General features: G+C 34.5%; 1 protein-coding gene across 5 annotated transcripts in view; it reads left to right on the top strand.

Moving 5' to 3' along the window:
* Positions 1-23,948, top strand: part of ASPM (assembly factor for spindle microtubules) — a 65,666-nt gene that overhangs the window by 22,228 nt on the left and 19,490 nt on the right. For all 5 annotated transcript variants that reach the window (XR_461431.3, XM_007481010.3, XM_007481009.3 and 2 more), the window contains 12 exons: positions 5,897-6,142; positions 6,418-6,485; positions 6,880-7,021; positions 7,145-7,275; positions 8,574-8,749; positions 10,958-11,103; positions 11,187-11,272; positions 15,145-15,366; positions 16,399-16,606; positions 16,705-16,844; positions 16,926-17,054; positions 18,867-19,061. Coding sequence is in view for 4 of the 5 variants with exons in the window: in XM_007481010.3 (XP_007481072.2) it covers positions 5,897-6,142; positions 6,418-6,485; positions 6,880-7,021; positions 7,145-7,275; positions 8,574-8,749; positions 10,958-11,103; positions 11,187-11,272; positions 15,145-15,366; positions 16,399-16,606; positions 16,705-16,844; positions 16,926-17,054; positions 18,867-19,061 (1,889 nt within the window). In the remaining variant the exon portion in view is untranslated. The remainder of the gene's footprint in view (positions 1-5,896; positions 6,143-6,417; positions 6,486-6,879; positions 7,022-7,144; positions 7,276-8,573; positions 8,750-10,957; positions 11,104-11,186; positions 11,273-15,144; positions 15,367-16,398; positions 16,607-16,704; positions 16,845-16,925; positions 17,055-18,866; positions 19,062-23,948) is intronic.

Below are 23,948 nucleotides of genomic sequence, written 5' to 3'. Positions count from 1 at the left end.
ACTTTCAATGTTCTCTACTTCTGGATAAGCATTGTCAGTTCCTTTAAGAGGTTATTATTATGGGGATGGGTGGGGGTGGAGGGGTACATACAATTTCAGTTTTGCTGGGACGATAGTGCAGTGGGCTCTTGCCTCCATAGTATTCCAATTTGCCCTGTAGGTGTCTTTGAACAGAGTTGTTTGATGTCTCTTTCATTAGACCATGAACTTTCTTTCTTTGTATTTCCAACTCTTAGCATAATGCCTGGCACAGAGTAATGCCTTGACTTGACATTTGCTTTTTTGGCCAAATGACTTTTGTCATTCAGCTTTCAGTTCACTTAAACCTCCAGATCTTTTTTAGACAAACTATTGTCTTCATCATATCTCTAACATTTTTAAGACCTTGCTAGTTATTTGCATTTTAAATGGAAGTAATTTAATTCTTATAAAGCTGACCTCTACCACTAGTATGTTCATTCATTCATTGAGGCCTCTTAGTACCTTGACTGCTTTTCTTAGAGAAGTGCTTGCCTGGGGCATCTCTAGCTTTGCCTCTGACTGGCTTGGCTTGGTTGATTGGATTGTTGTGGGCCTTAATTTTTTCATCTGGAAAATAAGAAGGTTGGACCAAGGTGAGTTCGCATATCTCTTCCAACTCTTAAATCCAAGATGGGAGAGACGCACCTTTACCTTAGTCCATATTTTTAAACAAAACATCAAGAGTTTTAGTTGATTACAACCTCAATGAGCCAACATTGTCACACAACTGATTGACACACTGCTATCATCTTTCTCCATCTCCCTCTTCCTCTCTCCCTCCCCATTTTCCTTCCCCCTCTTCCTTCCTTCTTTCCTTTTCTCCTTCCTCCTCCCCCTTTTAGTGTTGTTTCTTTGTTTTATACTAGAGCTTCAAGTTTATTGGGAGAAGGGATTCCAAATGAGGACTTCCTACCTGTGCAGATCTGCAACTTAGACTCTTGGAAAAAGTTGCTTGGGACCCTGAGAGGTTTAGGGAATTGCCTGGGGTCAGCCCTCTCTCCATTAAGCCGCACTGACTCTCAGTGTCCTCATGATCCTTCCTCATGGATCTATAGTTTCTAGGTTATAGAGTCTCCCTGTCAAGCCATAGGTGAGCAGTCCTGTGATAATAGTGGAGAGAGCATTGGTTTTGGAATCAAAAGAGCCCAGGGTTTGAGTTTTATCTTTGACACCAGCTGCACACCTATGGACATTTCACTTAATATTGAATTTCACTTAATAGTGACCTGAAAGTCTTGATTATGAGGTAACTTGAATGATGGGGATTCTGGAAATCATGCCATATGCAGAATGATTTAGGGTAAGTGCTTAAATCAAAAATAGAAAGAAGTTTAGGGGGCTTCATTTTATTTCATTTATTTATTCATTCATTTATTTATTTATTTGATTATTTATTTATTTATTTATTTATTAGCATTGTTTTATTTGGTCATTTCCAAACATTATTTATTGGAAACAAAGATCATTTTCTTTTCTTCCCTCCCCCACCTCCCACCACCTCTCCCATAGCCGACGCGCGATTCCACTGGGTATCACATGTGTTCTTGATTCGAACCCATTTCCATGTTGTTGGTATTTGCATTAGAGTGTTCATTTAGAGTCTCTCCTCAGTCATATCCCCTCCACCCCTGTAGTCAAGCAGTTGCTTTTCATCAGTGTTTTTACTCCCACAGTTTATCCTCTGCTTGTGGATAGTGTTTTTTAGATCCCTGCAGATTGTTCAGGGACACTGCACTGACACTAATGGAGAAGTCCATTACCTTCGATTGTACCACAGTGTATCAGTCTCTGTACAATGTTTTCCTGGTTCTGCTCCTCTCGCTCTGCATCACTTCCTGGAGGTTGTTCCAGTCTCCATGGAATTCCTCCACTTTATTATTCCTTTTAGCACAATAGTATTCCATCACCAACATATACCACAATTTGTTCAGCCATTCCCCAATTGAAGGGCACCCCTCATTTTCCAATTTTTTGCCACCACAAAGAGTGCAGCTATGAATATTCTTGTACAAGTCTTTTTCCTTATTATCTCTTTGGGGTACAAACCCAGTAGTGCTATGACTGGATCAAAGGGCAGACAGATCACCCTTTGGGCATAGTTCCAAATTGTCTTCCAGAATGGTTGGATCAATTCACAACTCCACCAGCAATGAATTAGTGTCTCTACTTTGCCACATCCCCTCCAGCATTCATTACTTTCCATAGCTGTCATGTTAGCCAATCTGCTAGGTGTGAGGTGATACCTCTGAGTTGTTTTGATTTGCATCTCTGATTTTAAGAGATGTAGAACACTTTTTCATGTGCTTATTAATAGTTTTGATTTCTTTGGCTGAGAACTGCCTGTTCATGTCCCTTGTCCATTTATCAATTGGAGAATGGCTTTATTTTTTGTACAATTGATTGAGCTCTTTGTAAATTTGAGTAATTTTCACATTCAGAGTTATGATTACTAGCTATGTATTTCCCAGTGTTTTGATTTCTGCTCCTGATCCTGCCTTCTTTCATTATTTCCTTCTACACCAATTTTGCTTTTAAACAGTCCCCCTTGTTCCCACCCTTATTTTACTTCCCTTTCTACCTCCCTCCTTTCTTATCCCCCCCCCCTTATTTTCCCTGTAGTCTTTCTAAAATTAACCCCCCCTCCCTCTCTTGTACTGCTTCCCTCCCCACCAGACCATTTGTTACCCTTCTACTCCCCTATAGGGCACAAATCTATTCTCTGCCCTCAATGGATTGGATTGTTTTTCCCTCTTTGAGTCAATTTCAAAGCACATAAAAGTTGAGTATTTTCTGTCTCCGACCTCTTTACCCTTCCAGTGTATTGATGTTCTCCTCCCTCCCACCATGAGCTTCTTTATGACATATAAATTTACCCCCATTTTTTTCTTTTCCCATTTCTTTTAGTAGTAACCTCTTTTTAAGCTCTAGTTATATATATATATATATATATATGTATATATATGCATACTCATGTGTATGTATTTTTGCATGCCTATATCTATATATACCTATTTATGTCTTGTCCTTTCATCCTATACAGTTTGTCACTGTTCCCTCTAAGTGTACTTCTTTTTGCTGCCCAGGTAATAACAACAGTTTTTAAGAGTTACCAATGATTTTAACTTACTGAGCCTCTTAAAATTTTTTTTATTTGTTTTGTTTTTCTTTTTTCTCCTCTTTTTTAATTACCTTTTGATGATTTTCTTGAGTTCTGTGTTTGGACATCAAATTTTCTGTTCAGGTCTGGTCTTTTCTTTACAAATTCTTGAAATTCTTCCATTTTGTTGAATGACCATACTTTCCCTTGTAAGAATATATTCAGTTTTGCTGGGTAGTTGATTCTTGGATGTAGACCTAGTTCCCTTGCTTTCCGGAATATCATATTCCATGCCTTTCTTTTTTTCAGTGTGGATGCAGCCAGATCCTGAGTTATCCTCACTGTGGTTCCTTGGTATCTGAATGACTTCTTCTTGGCAGCTTGTAATATCTTTTCTTTAGTCTGATAGTTCTTGAATTTGCCTATAACATTTCTGGATGTTATCAGTTGGGGATTAAGTATAGGAGGTGATCTGTGGATTCTATCAATCTCCACTTTTCCCTCTTGTTCTAGGATATTGGGGCAGTTTTCTTTAATAATTTCCTGTAATATAATGTCCAGGCTTTTTCTTTTGTCATGGTCTTCTGGTAGGCCAATGATTCTTAAATTGTCTCTCCTTGAATGATTTTTTAAATCCTCTGTTTTGTGAATGAGATGCTTCATATTTTCCTCAATTTTTTCATTCTTTTGGTTTTGTTTTATAGTGTCCTGCTGCCTTGTGAGGTCACTTAATTCTAGTTGTTGTATTCTGATTCTTAAAGACTGGATTTCATCCTTAGTTTTTTGGTTGTCCTTTTCCTTTTGGTCTGATTTTCTTTGGAGGTCATCTTTTATCTTCTTCACCTCATCTTTTATCTGCTTTGCCTAATCTTTCATCTCCTTTGCTTCATTTTCCAGCTGGTTGATTTTGGCTTTCAGGACACTATTTTCTTGTTTTAGTTCAAGTGCCTCTGTTTCTAGATGGCTTATCTTAGTTTTTAAGTTCTTTTCCCAATTGTCTTCAGCCTCTCTTAATTGTGTTTTGAATTGCATTGTGAGTTGTTCCAAAGCCTGTATCCAATTAGCTGGGATTTCTGATTTTTCCTTTGCCCTCTGTTTCGTTCGCTCTTTGCTCATTACCTGTGCAGAAGCTGTCTATTGTAATTTCTTTCTTCTTTTTCTGTTGTTTGCTTGAGTTTACCCCTTCTTTGCTCCCCGTATTTGTCTGTGCTCTTGCTCCTCTCATTTTTTTTGGTTTTGGGGCTGTCAGTCTCCCCTCTTGGAGCTTTGTCAGATCTCTTGATACTGTCTCTAGGGGAGGAATGTTAGCTTCCCTGTCCTCTGGAGGCTTTTGATCGGATTAAGTTCAACTGGGTTGGGCTGTATGTGCTTTGAGGCCCAAGACTCCTGGAAGGCTGGGCCGCCCAGGCTCTCTCTAGTTCTCTCCAGCTGTTTCTCTGCTGGCTGCAAGGTTCCTCGGTGCCTTTGCCGGCCTCCCTGAGCTCTGAGGAGTCCTGGGATTAGGTTCAACTAGATTGGTCTGGATGTGCCTCAAGGCAATGGTGAGACTGGAGCCAGATGGAGGGACCCAACCATGGCCCCGGTCTTTCCCGAACTTCCTCCCTGCTGTCCACGCTGGACGCGTCCCATTGCTCACAAGGTAGACCCTCCAAACCAGCACCTTTGCCTGCTCAGAGGTTCCCACTGCCGCTGGGGGTTCAGCCCTGTGGGTTGGGGGGGAGAGGTCCTGGGACCTTCCCTCAGCCTTCCCCTTAGACCCGAGTATTCTCTGATTCCGGCTTTTGGGGGGCGTATCTTTTGATTTGAGTCCAGAAGGAGGGTTCCCCACCTCTGTCCTGTTGTTCAGTTTGAATTTCGGTGCCCTGGGAGCATTCAGTTTGTAATCCCTAAGGAAGGGTTTTCTGAGGTCTGAACTTTTGCTGCTTGCTAAGACGCCATCTTGACTCCGCCTCCAGGGGGCTTCATTTTAGCTGCTTCAAAATTTTGAAAACCTTTCATGTGGATAAGAGACTACTTAATCCCTTATTGCTGTAAAGGCAAGACCTAATACTCAGGGATATAACTTAGAGGAAGACACATTTTGACAAAGCATGAGGAACAACAGTTAATAATTAGAGGTGGGGACCTGATAGTGCATTTTGCCTGTTCTATCAGATTTGTTGATTGGTTTTACTGACCTGCTTTTTTCTTTTTAAAACTATTTGTTAGAAGAATTAAAATGATGATGTTGTAAAAACAAATAAAATGAAGAGAATAAGCTCCCTATTAGTGCTAATGTTCAAGCAAAAATATATTGACCATGAACAGCTAGTGTGGATGGAGAGCTAGACCTGGAGTTGGAAGGTTTTGGATTCAAATTTGTTCTCAGATACTTTCTAGCTATGTGACCCTTGGCAAGTCACTTAATTGCAATTATCTAGTTTTTACTGCTCTTCTATTGGTTCTAAGAAAAGGTTAAAAAAAGGTTTTGAAATAAAGATGTATCAACTATCTCTCAGGGCTCTTATAGGAATCTGAATTGTTCGTAGTAAAGGTTTTTAAATGTTTATATATAACAGCGGAATATCAAAACTATAGAAAGTGTATGCTGCCACCGCTTGTAATATATTGATCTTTGCTTGTGAATTACTATTTACTATTGCTATTTCTCTTTGCATTTAGAAATTGAAGTTATTTTAACAAAAACATTTTCAAAGTATTTTAATTTACTTAAATATTAAAACTTAAGTTTAACTGTTATGACAAATTAATCAGTCATATTCCTTTCTCCTTTGATAGTAAATGCTGTTACTCTTCTTTTGGGAATGGAAAATCATTATAAAATAAGTGTTCCAAGAGCACCTACAAAAGATGAAATGTCTCTCAGAACATATACTGCTCGTTGTAGATTGAATAGATTACGCCGGAAAGCTTGTCGCTTATTTACATCAGAAAAAATGGTTAAAGCTATTAAAAAGCTAGAAGTTGAGATTGAAGCTAGAAGATTACTTGTTCGGAAGGATAAACATCTTTGGAAAGATGTGGGTAAGAAAACTGCAGAAACCTTGTTTTTATATTTATGAATCATTAGTTATGAATGTTATCCTTTTGTTTCATAGTTAAATATGCTATATCTTTGCCACTTAATGGCTTAATTATTATTTTTTCAAACTTTTAAGTATTTTGGAACATAGGTATATAAGAAGTTCTTTTATTTATTTCTCTCATAAAAGTTGTAGTTGATTTCATAAATTAAACTCTGGTACCTAGTGAGCATCTTGGTAATTTATAAGCTTGTTTGCTTTTTCACAATATTTCAGGGGAACGACAGAAAATCCTCAATTGGCTGTTATCATATAATCCATTGTGGCTACGTATAGGTTTAGAGGTATGTTATTTTACTTTTGAGGGAAACTGTATTTTAAGGATAATGACTATCAGGAACATTAATAAAATATTTTAATAGATTTGATGATAGAAATTATTGTATATCTAGAAAGCAGAAATTAATGATTTTGTATAGAATGTGATTATGGCCTGGTCTTCTAGGTAATAACATGCAACAAGTCAGGTTATATTACTCAGAACTTGGTATTTTTTATAAGCAGCAAGAGGAATACATACATTATTATGAAAATTTGAGGTTCTTTTAGCTAAAACAGAAATATACTAAAACTTAATTGCAGATTCAGTAATGTCATACTTGTGAAGCACTTGGTGTTCAGAGTGGTGGTGGCAAATTAAAAAGAATTTCTGTATTTAAAAAAAACTATTTATTTCAGACTGTGTATGGAGAATTGATCTCTTTGGAAAATAACAGTGATGTTGCAGGTTTGGCCATATTTATTCTGAATCGTCTGCTTTGGAACCCTGATATAGCAGCTGAATACAGACATCCTACTGTACCTCATCTTTATGGGGATGGTAATGATTTTTATATTTAATATGGTATTTAACAGTTACAGCTTCATTTGGTCAAAAAGCCTTTATTAAGTACTTACTCTGCCAGACAATACACAAAGTTATTAATTTTTGTTTCATTTTAAGGACATGAAGAAGCTTTGTCTAGATTTACTTTGAAAAAATTACTACTATTGGTCTGTTTTCTTGATCATGCCAAACTATCTAGACTTATTGACCACGATCCTTGTCTCTTTTGTAAAGATGCAGAATTCAAGGTATGATTTTATTTATTTATCATTTTAACCCTTATTGTCATCTCTAATGCACTTAATTATTAGAAACAAATCAATTTTGGCTTAAGTCAAAATTCAGCAAATTTGTATTGAATGCTTATTGTACATTGGTTAGTGCTGACATTTAATTCTGAGGAAAATATCATTTGGAGAATTATTTTAAATTTTTGACTGTTATTCTGTAGTTAGCAAAACTACAGATCAATGTATTTTAAATTTTTATTAAATGTTAGAAAGTTTTATTGATATATTTTGTTTTTCTTTTACAAACATTTATTGCTTCCATTTTGTGAGGTCTTTTTTTTTTCACAAAGTAAAATGGTTAAAACTAATAATTTAGGGACCTCATCTGAAAGTGCATGCAACATGTCACATTTGTAAAATTCTATCCTTTTTAAAAAAAAACTAATAGAAACTCATTTTTTCTATCTTACCTAATTATCTTATTTAAAACCAAAAGGAGAAAAAATTTCTAACAAATATGCAGTCAAGTGAAATGAATTCCCTAATATATATATATGTCTTATTCTACTTTCTAAAAACCATCACCACTCTTTAATGTGAATAGCATATTTCATCATTGTCTTTTGGAATCATGAATGGTCATTGTATTGTGGAGTTATTCCAGCTTTAAAAGGACATTTATTATTTTATAAATTGTTTTTTGGTTCTCATTTAATTCTTCATCATTTTATAAAAGACCTCAGAATTATGACCTTTTAAAATATTGATATTATAGTAAAAATTAATTCTTCTGATTCTTCTTACCTTACTTTGCATTAGTCCATACAAATCCATGAATGTGATTTTGAAATATCTTTTCTCATTTCTTATAGGGAATGTTCCACATTTGTTAACCATAATTTATTCAGGCACTTCTCAGTGTTGAACATTATCTTAGTTTTTGTTTTTTTGCCACCACAAAAGATTGCTACAAATATTTTTGTACATATAAGACCTGTCTTCTTTATTTGATCTTCTTTGGGTATAGGCCTAGCAGTATTTGTTTTAACAGTTAATTTTTTCAGATGATTTTCAAACTTTTAATTAATAATCTACATTGAAAAGCTAAATATGATAATATTTCTGCCATATACAATTTTGATTTAAACTTTGGAAAATGATTGGAATTTAAATGAGATGCCTAATCTTTTTTATATTTTGTCTATATTATTATTTTTTTTTCCTTGCAATGTGTTTTCAACAATTTAAAATTCAATGTTGCAACATGAAAATAATTTAATTGGTATGTATAAGTATTTTGTATTTTTTTCACTCAGGCTAGTAAAGAGATTCTTCTGGCTTTTTCAAGAGACTTCCTTAGTGGTGAAGGTGACCTTTCCCGCCACCTTGGCTTTTTAGGATTACCTGTCAGCCATATTCAAACACCACTTGATGAATTTGAATTTGCTGTAACAAATCTTGCTGTAGACTTAAAATGTGGAATTCGTCTTGTGTAAGTTATGGTTCTTGATGGTACATACTCAAAATTTGGAGTAACCAAGAAAAAAATTCTTCTAGAAATTACCACTCTTCTCAAGTACAATTTTCTCCTATTTGTCTGCAACTTTTGTTCTTTTTACAATGGTTTAATTTCTATTTTAGTGTCATCCAAAAGTTAGAGGCATGCCTGCTTTTAGAAAAAATGGTGCTTTTAGGTTCTTTACTATCCTTCCATAATTTTTTTAATAAAGAATTTTAGTGGCCATGCATATTTTTAAAAAGTGGCCTCCTATTAGGTGTTGTAAAGGTGAAAATTAATGCTTGGACAATAATGTTATGGAATCATGTGGTCACCAATACTTATTATATTTTGAGTCAGAGATTTATTTACAAGTATTTATAAAAAGAGAGGAAACAATAACAAAGAGATGTGAGGGGGATAGAGAAGTTATCTATCCTATCAACCTAAATATTTTGCCCTGGCTCTGCTTAATCCAGGCAGAGATTAATTAGCTCTCTACCAGGAAGGCTGATGGTGAGTAACCATGCGGCCTCCTCTAATATGGAAGCTAGTCTCTTAAGAAACTAGGAAAGTAGTCAGGCTTTCACTCACACAGCGAAGTAGTCCAGGAGTCAGAGTCTAAGTTGAAGCCAAACTCCAAACTGCAGTCTCCAGCAAAGCTCCCAAAGACTCTCCCTAGGACTATCTTTTCAAAGACAGTCTGTTCTAAGGGAGTTCACACTTGCTTTTATGGTGACTTCTTGTCTCCTCTCTTCATAGGGGCCAATCACAGTTTCCCCAACTTGTCTAACACTGCCCATAGGGCAGTGTCTGTGGGATAGACTTCTCACATTCTGAGGTCAATTTCTCATCAAAAAGGTTCAGTTTCCTGGTTAAACAGTTTCTGGGGGTGTGAATTCTTTAAGTAAAAAGGGTGAAGCTTTACAAGTGTCTTGATGGTTTCTCACCTAGCACTAAGTATGATGTTCAATCTTTTGTTGATTCAATTTAAAAAAAAAGGAAAGTTAATTCTGTCTTCAGTCTAGTGAGGTACTAAGTAGGGGTACTTCAGTTAATGTTAACCAAAGTGTCAATTACAACTAGGCAAAGAGAATAAAGGATTTCCTTTTCACAAGTGTAAACTCAGAATAGGTCCCCCCTCCCCCCATTCTTTGAGGATTAGTTTGCTAGGCCAATTAGGGTGCAGTCCCCTTTGGCATAAGAGTTTGCATTCAGAATAAGTATGTGTATGAATACTTTATTCAGGGAAGATAGCATTTATTAAATATCTATTATGTGCTTTACAAATATTTCATTTGATCCTCACTAAGTCCAGGGAGGTAGTTGCTATTATTATCTTCATTTTATAGGAAACTAAGAACTTAAGTGACTTGTCCAGGACCTCATAGTTATTAAATGCTTGAATCTGGATTTGAATGCAGATCTTCCTAACTACAAGTCCAGGGCCCTACTGACTATGCCATCTAGCTGCCTTCAAGGGTCTTTAATTTGTCAGGATGGGGAAATTCTTCCAACAGTTATGGAAATTGAGGACTTGTTCATGATTTAGTTCCATCTGTGACTTAGTAGCTAAGTAGCACTGTAGATGGAGAGCTGAAATGGTCATGAGATGCCATCTGGTCCAATCTTCTTCTTTTAGATGAGGAGACTGAGGGTTAGAGGATAAAAACTGATTTGCCCAAAAGTTTGCATGTAGTTAGTAAGAGAAATAGGTTTTGAACCCTGGTATCTAACTTCATAGTCTCTAATAGCCTTTTCAATGAGGAAAATAGAGCCTAAGTCTTTTGCTTAGAGCAGTGATGGCGAACCTTTTAGAGCCCAACTGCCCAAACTATAATCCTCACACTGCATGTGAGCTTCCCCCTTACCCCAGACAAGGGAGGAAGTGCTCCCATTGGACTGCTGAGCAGAGGGGTGGGAAATGTAAGAAATGTCCTCAGGTGCTCGTGGAGAAGGGGAGGGAGCAGCCTTCTTCGACACACTCTGTTGTGGGTGCCATAAATTTGCCAACATGGACCTAGAGCAATTTAGGAAGTGGCAGAGGCAAAACCTGAACCTAGTTCGCTCTGACTCTAAGTACATTTTCCTATACTTCCTCTCATATGTGGAAGTGTGCATATTATTAAAAAACTAAAACATTGACCTACCTTTTAAAAAAAGCTACAGTTTAATGTTGAATCTCTTTTTCTTAATTGATAGGAGAGCCATGGAGCTTCTCACAAAGAACTGGAACCTTTCAAAGAAACTCAGGATTCCTGCAATAAGTCGCCTTCAAAAGATTCACAATGTTGATATTGTTCTTCAAGTGCTGAAAGAACGTGGCGTTTCATTGAATGATGAGCAAGGTAATAAATAAATAGAGCTTAGGTTTGTATTTCTTTAAGGAAAAATTAATGCATAACTTTTCTGGCTATGTCTTTACTTACAGGTAATACAATTCAGTCTAAGGATATCGTGGATAGTCACAGAGAACGAACTCTAGCATTGCTTTGGAAAATAGTACTTACTTTTCAGGTACTGTGCATTTAATACATTTTTTTCAGTACTTTAAAAAACAATTTTTTATGCTTCATTCAGTTTAACAGATATTTAGCATTGTAGGAGTAATTAAAACAAATAGTCAAGGATGGATTTAATTCCTGAAATCATTTAAGTTATACCTTAACTTATATGTTCTAAATTATCTCCCTCTTGGAGCTGACAAGCAATTCAATCTCGGTTATACATGTATTGTCACACAAAACATTTATCCATATTGTTCATTTTGTAATCTTGTACTAATAATCTTATATATATAACATTATAAAATAAATAATCTAGTAAAACCAAAGCTCTAAAACATATGCCCAGATAAACAAGTGAAAAATTGTATGCTTTCATCTGCATTTCTACTCTAATAGGTCATGTAGGTCTTTCCAACTCTAGCTGAAATCATCTTTCTTGTTCATCCATTCTCCAGTTGATGGGTATCTTTTTAATTTCTAATTCTTTACCACCACAAAAAGAGCAGCTATAAATTTTTGTACAAGTGGGTCCTTTCCTATTTAAAAAAACAAATTTCTTTGTGATACAGACCTAGTAGTGGTATTATTAAATGAAGTGGAATGCATTATTTTGTAATTCTTTGAGCATAATTCCAAATTACCCTCCAGAATGGTTGGATTAAATCACAACTTCACCAGCAATGAATTAGTATCCTGATTTTGCCACTTCCCCTCCAATATTTATCACTTTACTGTCATATTGGCCAGTCTGACAGGTGTGAGGCAATACCTCAGATTTGTTTTAATTTCCATTTCTCTAATCAAGTGGGATTTGGAACTTTTCTCCATATGATTATTGATAGCTTTGATTTCTTTATCTGAAAACTGTATAGCACTTTTAAACACATAGCCTTCCAGTACCTAAGGAAAAAACCTGTAAGTCTCTCACTTCTTTTATGAGAATAGCACATTCTGTTTTTTGGAATGCTTTAGTTAGGAAAATTTCCATAGGTGAAAGAAAATTTACTTATCTACTTTTTCTACCCATTGTTTTTTTCATTTATCCTGTAAAAGCTAAGAGAAAAATCTAGTTTTTATTCACTTATCCAAAAAAAGAAAAACATTCTCAGTTTCTTCCCTTTCTGTTCCTTCTGATTAGCAAACATTTATTTTCTCTTCTCTCTTCCTTTCTTCCCACTGGAAAAAAGAAAAAGGGAAAAAAGAAAGATTCATGACTAATGCATAGTTAAACAAACTAAATTCTCATATTGCCTTTTAATGTTTCTGGCTCCCTCCACATTTCCTACTTGAGCTCCTTGACTGTGGTTCTATGGTTGATGCTTTCCTTCCTTCAAACACTTTTTGCTTTTTTATTCTCAATATTTTAACTTTTCAGTTAATTCCAGGCACTTGTGTATATGCTGCTTCCACCTCCCATGTATTTTTTGAGGGCAGGGCCTGTTTCATGTTTATATATTCCCAGCACCTAGCACAATATCTAGCATGCAGTATTTTTTTTTTGTTCTTTCCAGTGTCCTTTCTCTTCACTTCCTTGCATTAAAAAAAGAAAAAAATGTTAGTCACCAGTACAGAGCTGCATTATATGCCAAGCAAAACACCAATTTTAGAGGTATTTGTTGTAAGAGCCATGACTAGGATTTAATTTGAAAATAATTTGGGAGTTCTGGTAGAACAAACTAAATAAGAAGCATGATGTTCTACTGTAGTGGGTTTGATGTAAAGAGAAAGTATTTCATAATTAGAGCTATCTTCAAAGGAAATATCGCTAATAGGAGATAATACTTACCTCTTTATCAAAGGTCTTCAAGTACTTACTATGTGCCAGGCACTGTGCCATTTTACAAATATCTCTTTTGATTCTCACAGAAACCCTGAAAGGTGAATAATAATATCATCTCTGTTTCATAGTTGAGGGAACTAGGACAGAAAGAGTTTAAGTGATTTGTCCAAGGATACACAGCTATTAAATATCTGAGACTGTGTGATAAAATCGAACATGAATGCCCCACTTACTTAAATAAACCAAACCAGCCAGAAGGATAATAGTAAAGAAGCAGTTGCTTATTTCTTTCATGAAAGGAGGCACTTCAGCTTTGGGCTTGGAATGCATTTGGCTAGGTACAGACAGGCAAGACCTCTTCTCCCTCCTTTTGTCCTGTCAAGTTTCAGGCTTGGGGCTTTGACATAGGGTCTACCATGAGTGGACTTCTAACTCAGAAAAGTTCAAGGAACAGTGAGATACCAAAGTACACAAAGGAAGAGTTACATTTAACATTAAGAAATAAAGAAGTAACTGAATTGTTTATTGCCCTTGGATTGGGGTTTTTGGAAATAGTAAATTGTTTTGCTTTGGGCAAATGCTCATATAATTGAAACCCTCCCATTCCTCCTGTGCCATGTTTTTATGCCAGGCTTAGAATCTCTTTTCCAAAATCCTTATCAGTTTCTGTTTCTTTGTCCAACTGGGCTTCAGTATACACCAATGACATTGCTTCTAACTCTGCCGATCTTTTCTAAAATCTACTTCATATTTCTTTCCTAGATCTTGTGAATGTATCTTCTTGATATGCCATGCTGCTCTCTCCCTTACATTTCTTATTTTTGAATGGGTATACATTTTAGAGACTTATTCCAGTCAAAGTTCTCATCTTACCAAATAGAAGTGATTTTTATGAAGTCATTTTTGCCTACTAGCATTAGAGCATCTAGTTTGCCTTGCCTGTCAACTCTACTTGATGCTTTTGTATGTATGTATCTGAGGCTAAGAGGTTTGAATGTCAGATCAGCCCTCTTGGGTTAAAATTCTTACTCTACTACTTATTAATTATGTGACCAAGATAATTCATTTAATTTTTATGACCTCAGTTCCTCCTTTTGTGTGAGTAATTTGGACTAGATAAACTCTAAGGTCCTTCTTAACTCTAAATTGATGGCCCTATTATGATTTTTATGATTGCTTTAATTTGTTTCCTGTGAATTTTTGGCCAGTCTCTAGTGCTATTTCTCTGGTGCTGATAATCTCTTTTGCAGTTAGCTTTTTAGGTAATCATATCTCCCTCGCTCTTTTAAATTAAATCGATTTTTTATTAGATGTACAAGACTACAGACAATTGCATTATTATTAATAGCTCTTTTTAGGGCTACTCATCTTTGGCTAGGAACCTATTATTTCTAGATTTAAACTCTGATCCAACTATCTTCTCCAATTCTACATTTAAAATATTCCTTTTCCACTCTTCTTGTCATTCTTTATGTCTCTATTTTTTCTCTTGGTGTCCTAACTTCTTTTAAAATTGTTAAATTATAATATTTCTTCTTTGAAACAAGCTCTCATGAAAGGCTGAAGTAGAATGTGTATTTACTATACCCCTCCTAACCCAGATTGGATCATTCCTCACTAATTGCGATTTAATTCCCAAGTCTCCATAAAGACTAATTTTAAGCTTTTTTTATGCTTCAAATTTTAGGACTATGGGAAAATAATTTCCATTTAATATCTTATATACATCCTTTATTTAGTATCTTCTATTAAATTAGCTGACTAGTTTTACGAGACAATGTACTGTTTCACTTAAAACTGTGCTTTCCTGGAGCTAATTAATTGTGCATAGGGTGGGCATAGTGTGGTGCTTGTGTGTCAGTAATTAATTTCTTTTTCTTCTAGAACATATCAGTCTTTTCTAGCCACATATATTTGATTTAATCTCAAGGGAAGGTTATAAGGATATTGTTTTTATTAGGTTATTATTCAAGGCATTGCAAGTTCGTTATACTATTGTGTAACTTTTCTTTGTAAGAATTTTTTAATTTCTATACTAAAAATTATAGATCAATGTGCTATATATAATTAAGCCCTTTTGGGGGGTAACTTTGGTCTTTCAGGTGGACATTTTGCTTAATTTAGACCAGTTAAAAGAAGAAATTGTGTTTTTAAAGCATTCACTGAATATAAAAAGAAAAATGACAGCACTATCATCATATCCTAATGGCTTGACCTATGTGAAAAAAAGGATGCAGAGTAGTTTTTCTTTGGAACACCATAATGAAAATGTAAAATTGCTGATGGATTGGGTAAATGCTGTTTGTGCATTCTATAGCAACAAAGTAAGTTAATTTTCATAGTCACCTACAGTTTTCATTTCTTATTGAAATATACATTTTCTAAAGGTATTTTTAAGAGTAGCATTTAAAAATTTCAATCCTGAAATAAGACTTTGCTTTTAAGATGAGCCATGTGTATATACACTGGTATATGTGTATTGACTTTTTCTTTTTCTTTATTTAGACACTTTTCCTTATTGGCTCATAACTTCTATGCATTCACATAAATAAAGACAGCTTTTGTGCAGGAGTCATATGTCCTATTACTTAAAAAGCAAAATCATGGCATATTTCTGTTTTTGAAGAAATGATCATATATTCTTGTCCCTAATTAGTTTTCATTTTAAACAATGGCTAAGTAGTAATGAAGTTCAGTATTTTTTTCTCATCACCTGTAGTAGATTATTTTTTTCCTTAAGGTATACCTTTTAAAACTTAAAACCAATTATTGTTATTATTTTTTTTAAGTATACAAGAGAGGCACCATGTATATGTAGGGAAGAGATATAGGCATGGAATCAGAAAGACCTGAGAATGAAGTGTTGCCTTTTGATTATAATATACTAGTGACCCTCTCTACTTGTCCCAGACAGACCCAATCATTTTAAATTACAAATGAGTTAACATTTTAGTTGAGAGAAGTGTGGTGTTTTTTTTGTGTTTTTTTTTTTGAGCTCTCAGCTCTACTGAAATCCCAAGTCTATACTTATAAAAAAAAACAAAATATGCACTTAGATAATGAAAATATAATGGGCTAAAGAGAATGAAATAAAAGTAATTGTCAATTTTTCCTTTTTTGTGTTATTCTAATTTTAGTTTTTACAAAATGACATTTAACCCTGTTGATCATTTCTCACATTTCTTTTAAGTATTAAAGCTCTAGAGGAATGTTATGAAATCCAACTTTCTCAAGCAACAATTTTCCTTTAGTTTTTAAAAATTACATTAAAAACCAATTAAAATATGCAATTAATATTACATTTTCAATTACCAAAAAGTTAGACTGATATATATATATTTTTAATTTTCAATCAGGTGGAAAACTTTACAGTGTCTTTCTCAGATGGACGAGTATTATGTTATCTGATTCATCACTACCATCCTTGCTATCTGCCTTTTGAAGGGATATTGCAAAGAACCACTCAAACAGTAGAACATGCAAAAACTGATTCAGTGGCACTAAATTCATCTTCTGAATCTGATGGAAGTGGTTTAGATATTTGTTTTGGAGCATTTGATCATGGTTAGTCATTCTTTGACAAGCTTTTATATGATTTCTTTGCTTTATCTAATTTGTATTTTGGTTATTCTAATTTTTCTCTTTTTCAACTATATCAACAGAGAATTCAGGATTATACACAGAGCTCCTAGACAATGAGAAAAAAAACTTTCAGTTGGTCAGCTCTGCAGTGAGAAATCTTGGTGGAATACCTGCCATGGTTCATCATGCAGATATGTCTAATACAATTCCTGATGAAAGGGTAAGTGATATTTTCAATTCAATAAAATTTTCAACAATGTAATCTTTGTTTCTTAATCTCCTTTCATGTTTTCTTTTATAGGTTGTCATTACTTATTTGTCATTTCTTTGTGCAAGACTTTTAGATCTTCGCAAAGAAACACGAGCTGCTCGAGTTATTCAAACAACTTGGAGAAAATACAAAATAAGAGCAAATTTAAAACTCTACCAGGTACATTTAAATAAAAATGAGATTTAATGATTGGTAAATTGGAAGATAGCTGGAAATTGGTTCATGGCATGGTACATATTGAATTCTCACAAAAATAATTGATATACTTTCCTGATAATGAGTCTTCAGTGGCTTCTAACTATTTCTAGTGTAATAAAGTCCTTAAAAATTTGAAATCAGCCTAATCTTTTAGGTTTATTTAACATGGGTCTTTACACGGTCTATATTCCAACCTCTCACTAAGCTAGGCCTTTTACATAGGCTATAGTATGTCTCTTGAATGGGTTTACATATTCATACTCAGAGTAGCTTTCAGTTCCTTCAAGGCTCAATTCTTATGCCCTCCCTAACAGAAAGCCTTTCATGATTCTTGTTGTTTTTCATATTCTCTTCCCCCTTAAATTACCTTGTACTTTTCTGTATGTCCTGTGTTACTCATGTATAATCCAAACTTTATGAGGGCAAGGACTAGTTTTCATTTTGTCTCTATATCCCCTGAGCTTATAAGATCATGAAGTTTTGCCATTTTATAAATGCTTGTTGAATAAATTTTTAGTCTGTTGTTCATTAGTAAGTAATAATGATTTGAAATGACTTTGGAAACTTTGAGGTGAAGTTTTCAAAGTTCTATTATTCCAATTTAATGTTCCTCGTGAGCAATAATATCATAGCTTCCTTGCATCAACAAAACATATCCACACATACATCATATCATATATGTTGCTCAAAGTGTTAATGACTATTAATCAGTAGTCATCATTTCTTTATAGTTATGTTTGAAAGCTGCTAGGCAAAAATGTTATTCCACTAGGTACTGTTTCTCAATTTTAGGATATATACTTTGCGTATTCCTCCTGAATTGTGCTACTGTAAAATGATGGAATTCATGTAGCTAGAATGTAACTAGATTTACTTTACCATATGACTGTACATTTTATATAAATATATCCTCTTGAAGAATAACCTAGAGGCAGAATTCAATTGTCTTCTGCATCTCCTCCCTTCCCTGTGATGTGACTGAGCTCATTATCTCTTCCACTCACTTCCCATTAAGAACAACTTTTTTTCTGAAATTCTCATTTTCTGCAGAGAATACTAACGTAGTTCATCATCCAGGATGTTAGATGGAACCTCCTACTATCCCTCAGCCACATATATGTAATTAGCTGTCAAATTATATTGATCATACTTCCATGATCCCTCTTACCTTGCCTCTGCCCTAGACTATCTTCCTGACTTGTTTCATTGCTTCAACTTTCCCTCTTGTTCTCCACATAGCTGTCAAAGTGATTTTCCTAAAGGGAGGTCTGACCATGCCATATTTCTACTCAGTGAAATCAAATGACTCCATGTAGTTTCTGTGATTAAATTTGTGCTTCTCTTTATGTGTTTTAAGGACTTTCACAACCTGGTCCTAATGTACCTTTCTTTCTCTAAAATTCCTCTTTCTCTGCACAATAAACATTCCATCTCTTATCACTATGTCTTTGTACTGGCTTTTCCTATTCCCACAATGTTCTCTCTCAAGTCCTCTTAGAATCTTTTTTTCCTTCAGAGCCTTACTCAAGCATCACATTTTACATGAAATCTTTTTTGTTCTCTTCTTTTCTCTACCCACCAAACCAACCCAATTAGCTTATATTTTATGAATGCTTATTTATTTACAAGTTATATATTTTACAAAAATATCAGCTTTTTGAGAATAGAGGCATTGAAGTTTTGTCTTTGTAGCTCTCATGCTTATATAGTAGGTGCTAAATAAATGCTTGTTAATTGGTTATAATAGAATTATCTTTTGTTATTCATTTTCAGGAGAAAGATAAAGCAGCTCGAGTAATTCAAACAGCTATAACCAATTTTCTGGCCAGGAGAAAAGTGAAAAAACTTTTTAATGCAACAGTAATTATTCAGAAGCACTGGCGAAGATACTTAGCACAGAGGAAAACGTTGATATTAAGGAAAGCAAAACTGGAAAAAATTCAAAATAAATCAGCAGTGGTTATTCAGGTACAGTAAAGTGTTTTGGAATGGTAATGCATTTAGATCATCTTTTTGAAGTGAAAAGTTAAAATTATATTTAGATTTAAATTTATTACAATAGATTTCTTGTTGTGCCCATCAGAAGTTCTTAAACAGCTAGGAGTGGTTGCTCTCTTATAGACCCTATTGCTAAGAAACTGAGTCAGTTGGATTGAAATAGGGCTAAACTCAATAGGGCAATAGAGTCCTATGTCTGGTAAGTCTCTGGGAGTAGGGAGTCACTAGGCTGCTGAAGAAAAGGAACCCAGGTCAGGTTAGAAATATAGCATGTTAAAACTTCTGTGCCAGTTAGGATTGGCCCTGAGAATGGTTGCTTCATGTATAGCCTGGGTGAGAATGAGAGATTCAGTCCCTGCTCCCCAGCTTCCCTTGCCAATGGAATTTCTTAAATATAATGAATGATGAATGCAAAATGAGTACAGGGATAGACTATAGGTGTGTGAATAAGTATGTGTATATTTGCATGTGTGCACATGTGAATGTATGTGCAAATGCATCTAACACATGTATACATACATGCTGGGAGAAGGCAAGTTTCAATATTCATAATACAAGAGGAATCTGCTGTTTCATCCTCATTGGTACTTATGCTAGCTATTTTTTTTTTAATAACCTTTTCACTGACTCCTAATTACTTAGCATTTTGGACAAATAGATACATTTTCTCTAGTATCTGCAGTGCTTAGTGCAGTTCCAGGCATGTAGTAGGTGCTTCATAAATGTTTACTGCCTGGTTGTTTTCAACAATCCATTATGGCAGTAAGAATTTTGATTGTACTGAATCTAATGGAAGGCATTAATTTTACATTTTATTATTTTCAGGACAACAAGAATGTAGATTCTTAAGTAGTATGTGTGTATTTTTACTTTTTACATTCAGAGTTTTTCTGAAAAATTGAATGTAAGCTGGATTTTTCTAAAAATTAACAATATTTTAATGAATTTGGAGATTTTATTTATTTGGACTTTGGATCAGTGTTATTTTAGTGAGTGATAATTTTATATTTTATATGGCATTTGATGTCTCTGTACTATACGTTTGGGTTATAGGAAAATACTAGTTTGTTCTGGCAATTCTGTTGACCTATTACAGTGGTGTCAAACTCAAATAGAAAGAGAGGGGGTGCGGAATGAGGAAAGGGAGAGGCACCTAAACAATACTAAGGATCTCTGTAGGCCACATATTGATTTAGAAAACCACATAAACATTTTTACTTCTTATCGTATTTTTGTTTTCTTAAATATTTCTCAATTATATTTTAATCTGATTTGAGCGTCATCTGTGCTCAGGAGTGTTACAGACTATATGTGGCCTGCTGTCTGAGTGTTTGTTAACTCTGACCTATGATTCATAGCCATTTGCCATTACTAAGAAAATCCTGATAAAAAGATTTTGGGGGGAGGGGTAAGGGTTGAGGAGTAGGGATACATTTGAAATTGCTGAAAAGAAAAAGTGAACAATTTCTCAGATGCAATGAAGCCTGCTTTCTTTTTGGAGAGGGATGCTATATGGCTAAAGCTTTGAAAGAAGAAAAATGTCGGAGGAGGGTGTCACCCACCTGGCATTGGAAAGATGTATGGTTGGCATAAGGTGTAGTGTTATTTTACAGTGACTTGTGAGTTTTGTGGTATAAGGAATGTTCTTGAGGAAATGTATTACTGGAAAAGTTACAGACGTGTCATGGGTGAGAGTAAGGGGCATGACAGTCTAATTACTAGATTGAACACATGCAATGTTAAAAGACATAGAACACCCATGTAGCACCCAGCATTTTAATGCATAAATGATACAAAACTTTTTCCCTAAGAAATAACATCATTTATTAATGGGGCATTCAGTGCATTAATGAAGGATAGGTCCTTGCATCTGCCTCTCATGCAAAAGACCTTAAGTGAGCTGTGACTCTCTTATATAGGGAGGTAGATCCTCTCTCTTACTGGTTAGACAGTTCATTCCTTGGACCTCCCCAATTGTCCCCATTAATTAATATTTTGAAAGAGGAGATAGACTTAGAGATATCAACTCATTACTTTATCATAGGGGAGGTGGATTTTTTAAAAATTAGGGAAATACCTAATCATTCTGAATTCTAATGGGTTCACCAGCTAGGGAAACTTAGCAAACTTGCCCTTCCCTGGCATGTTAAGAAATTGAATAGTAAGAAATGAAGCCCAACAAGTTGTCTTGAAAAATTGAGGACTTGGTCACCTCAAATCCAGATGATAATTAGCAAGGACAAAGAGAGTGTGTGCTTTCAAATGCCTCAGGGAGAACATTTTTGATTACAGTTACAACTGTGAACAAAAGACAAAAGGGCCCTGGCCCAGCATCTGCCTCGAGGCCTGGAGTATTTTAGCCTGAACTTGGAAGGTCAAGGGGCTTTGGGAAGATTAATGATTTCCCATAGAAATATTACTAATAAATACTAGTGAAAAATTAATAATACAATTGTACATTAATTTTCCTCAGCTGTCTTCAATATATTGGGTAGATTCTCCATGGAGGAGCTGTGGAAGGACATGTGTAAGAATCATGCAGAATGAGCAAGTATAGGTGGGTTGCTATTCGCACTATTGGAGGTAGTACCCACATTAACCTCATAGATTTATTGAAATATTGAATGCTTTAATTATACAGTATGATTGGATTTTTTTTTTAGATAAATATAGCTTATCACTTGAGGTAAGAGGCCCTTCAAATATAGCTAAACTGACATATTTCTATCATAAAAGGTTAAAATAACTTTGTAAAAATATGTATTTCATGTAAATGAGGCATATTAATTATAATTTTAACCTTTTCTTGATGACACAAAATATTGGTTTTGCTATACTATACTATAATAAAGTGATAACTCTAGGGATTGCTGAGGAATATAGGACTCTTTGCCTGAGCCAAATAATTCTAGACTTCTATGATTTTCTAGCTTTGTTTTTTCTCTTCCCTTCCTTTCCCCTTTTTGGTCTTTGTCTCTTTTTCTTTGTCCCTGGTTATCAAAAAGGACTACATAAGAAAACTTGCTTAAGCTAATAATTTTTTTATGTGTAAGTGGTTCTGATACATGTGGAAGTGAATAAATTTTGTTAAAACTATTTTACCTCCATTTAGAAGTTCTTTTTATTTGTTTACTGTTTTATTTTATTTTTGCTTACTGCATATTCAGAAATTCTATCCTAAAAGACTGAGGTGTTAGAGAGTTTGATGGATTGTTGGAGGATTAATTTGTTTTCAGTTTTCTTAAGGTGGGATACACTACACATTGTAATGAGTAATAAGCCAGAGATTTACTTTACAACCTTGTCAAATATGAGGATCTTTTTTTGACATAAAAATTTTGCTGACTTTGAAATGATAGTTTTTGCTATCATTATGTATTGACTGAAAATGAATTAAAAATCAAAACAGTATCCACATATATCTGAAGAGTAGTTACATATATAAATGGTGTTGCTTGAGACATTTGGTTTACACAGAAATCTATATATTAAATTGTCACTTTATAGCTGGGTGTGTGCACTTGGATTGGTAGATTTTTATGTTGATGACTTTGTATTCTGCACTGGTGTGTGGCCCATAGGTTCTGAACTATTGATTTAGAATAAGGAAAGTAATAGAATCATAGACCTCTAGAGATGAGACAGATCTACCACTTGATTTAAAAAATGAGGAAACTAGGTTTGAAGTCTTACAGTTGTTTCCCTTGCCCATTTAAAATCTGGATTGGATTGGAATGTGAAAATTTTCTGTTAAAATCTTTAGGTATCCTCGGATATTTGATAAAGAAAATAGTATTATTGATTGTGACTTTAGGGCAAAGAACTAATCTTATCTCGTATTAATGATCAATTTTCAAATACTTAGATTAGCAGAGAGAACTTCCAGAGCAGACTTGCATAAAAGCTTCTTGGGTCAATTCTTGTTGGCCCATTAAGACTACCTTAGAATTTCCCAAAGTCAGTATTTAAAAGGAAAATAACATGAATGAAAACACTTTATTTAGGATACTCCTTATTACAAATTATACTTGATTGTGGCTTTCTGCTTAACATATAAGACTGAGATGATAGTGATGACTAGAAAAGTTTTTATTTTAGTTTTTTTTTCAAGCCTTTTTATTGACCTTAGAATAGAATTTGCCTGAAAGGCCAATGGTGAGATATTCATGTCAACTCTTACTAATTTGCTTTTGAAATAAAACTTTTATAGTCTTGAGGAGGAATGAAGGGGAGATGTTTAGTTCTTAGAGTAAAGTCAACAGTTTAGACTTCATGTTAATGATAGAATACCTACTTCCAAAAGAATTTGGAAAATAGCATTCTACTATGATGGTATAACACATCCTCATATCAGATGGTGAGCTTCTATTTGTATACTACACAACTGTCATGATGTTGATATGAATGAAAGAAAAGCATTCATTAAAGTGCTTTATTTGTGCCAAGCAGTGTGCTGAGGACTAGAGATACCCATAAAAACAAGGACAGACAGACCCTGCCCTCAGTGAGCTTATATTTTAATAGGAGAAGACAATACATTATAGTAGAGACATAGCCATGGAGTGTTTTGGACCTGGGAATTCAGAGAGCTGATGATTGGCATGATAGATCAATTAACTGACATCTCAGTTATAAGAATAATGGTATTGATTATAAATTATAAATGATTATTGGAACATCATAGAAAATGTTTATAGATTATTTGCTTAAAGATAAATTTATAAAAGGATTCATAATCATTGTTCCAAAATATCCAGAGTTAAACATGTCTAGTTATCATATTTTACTTTCTGACTTAATACATAAAATAAATTTACTTTTTCATATAGTTTTGAAGATAGATATGGTATAAAGAAA

The sequence above is a fragment of the Monodelphis domestica genome, chromosome 2 (assembly GCF_027887165.1).
Source record: "Monodelphis domestica isolate mMonDom1 chromosome 2, mMonDom1.pri, whole genome shotgun sequence".
In the NCBI taxonomy this organism is placed as follows: Eukaryota; Metazoa; Chordata; class Mammalia; order Didelphimorphia; family Didelphidae; genus Monodelphis; species Monodelphis domestica.
Note: the sequence above shows the minus strand (reverse complement) of the source record. Positions and strands in the feature narration are given on the sequence as shown.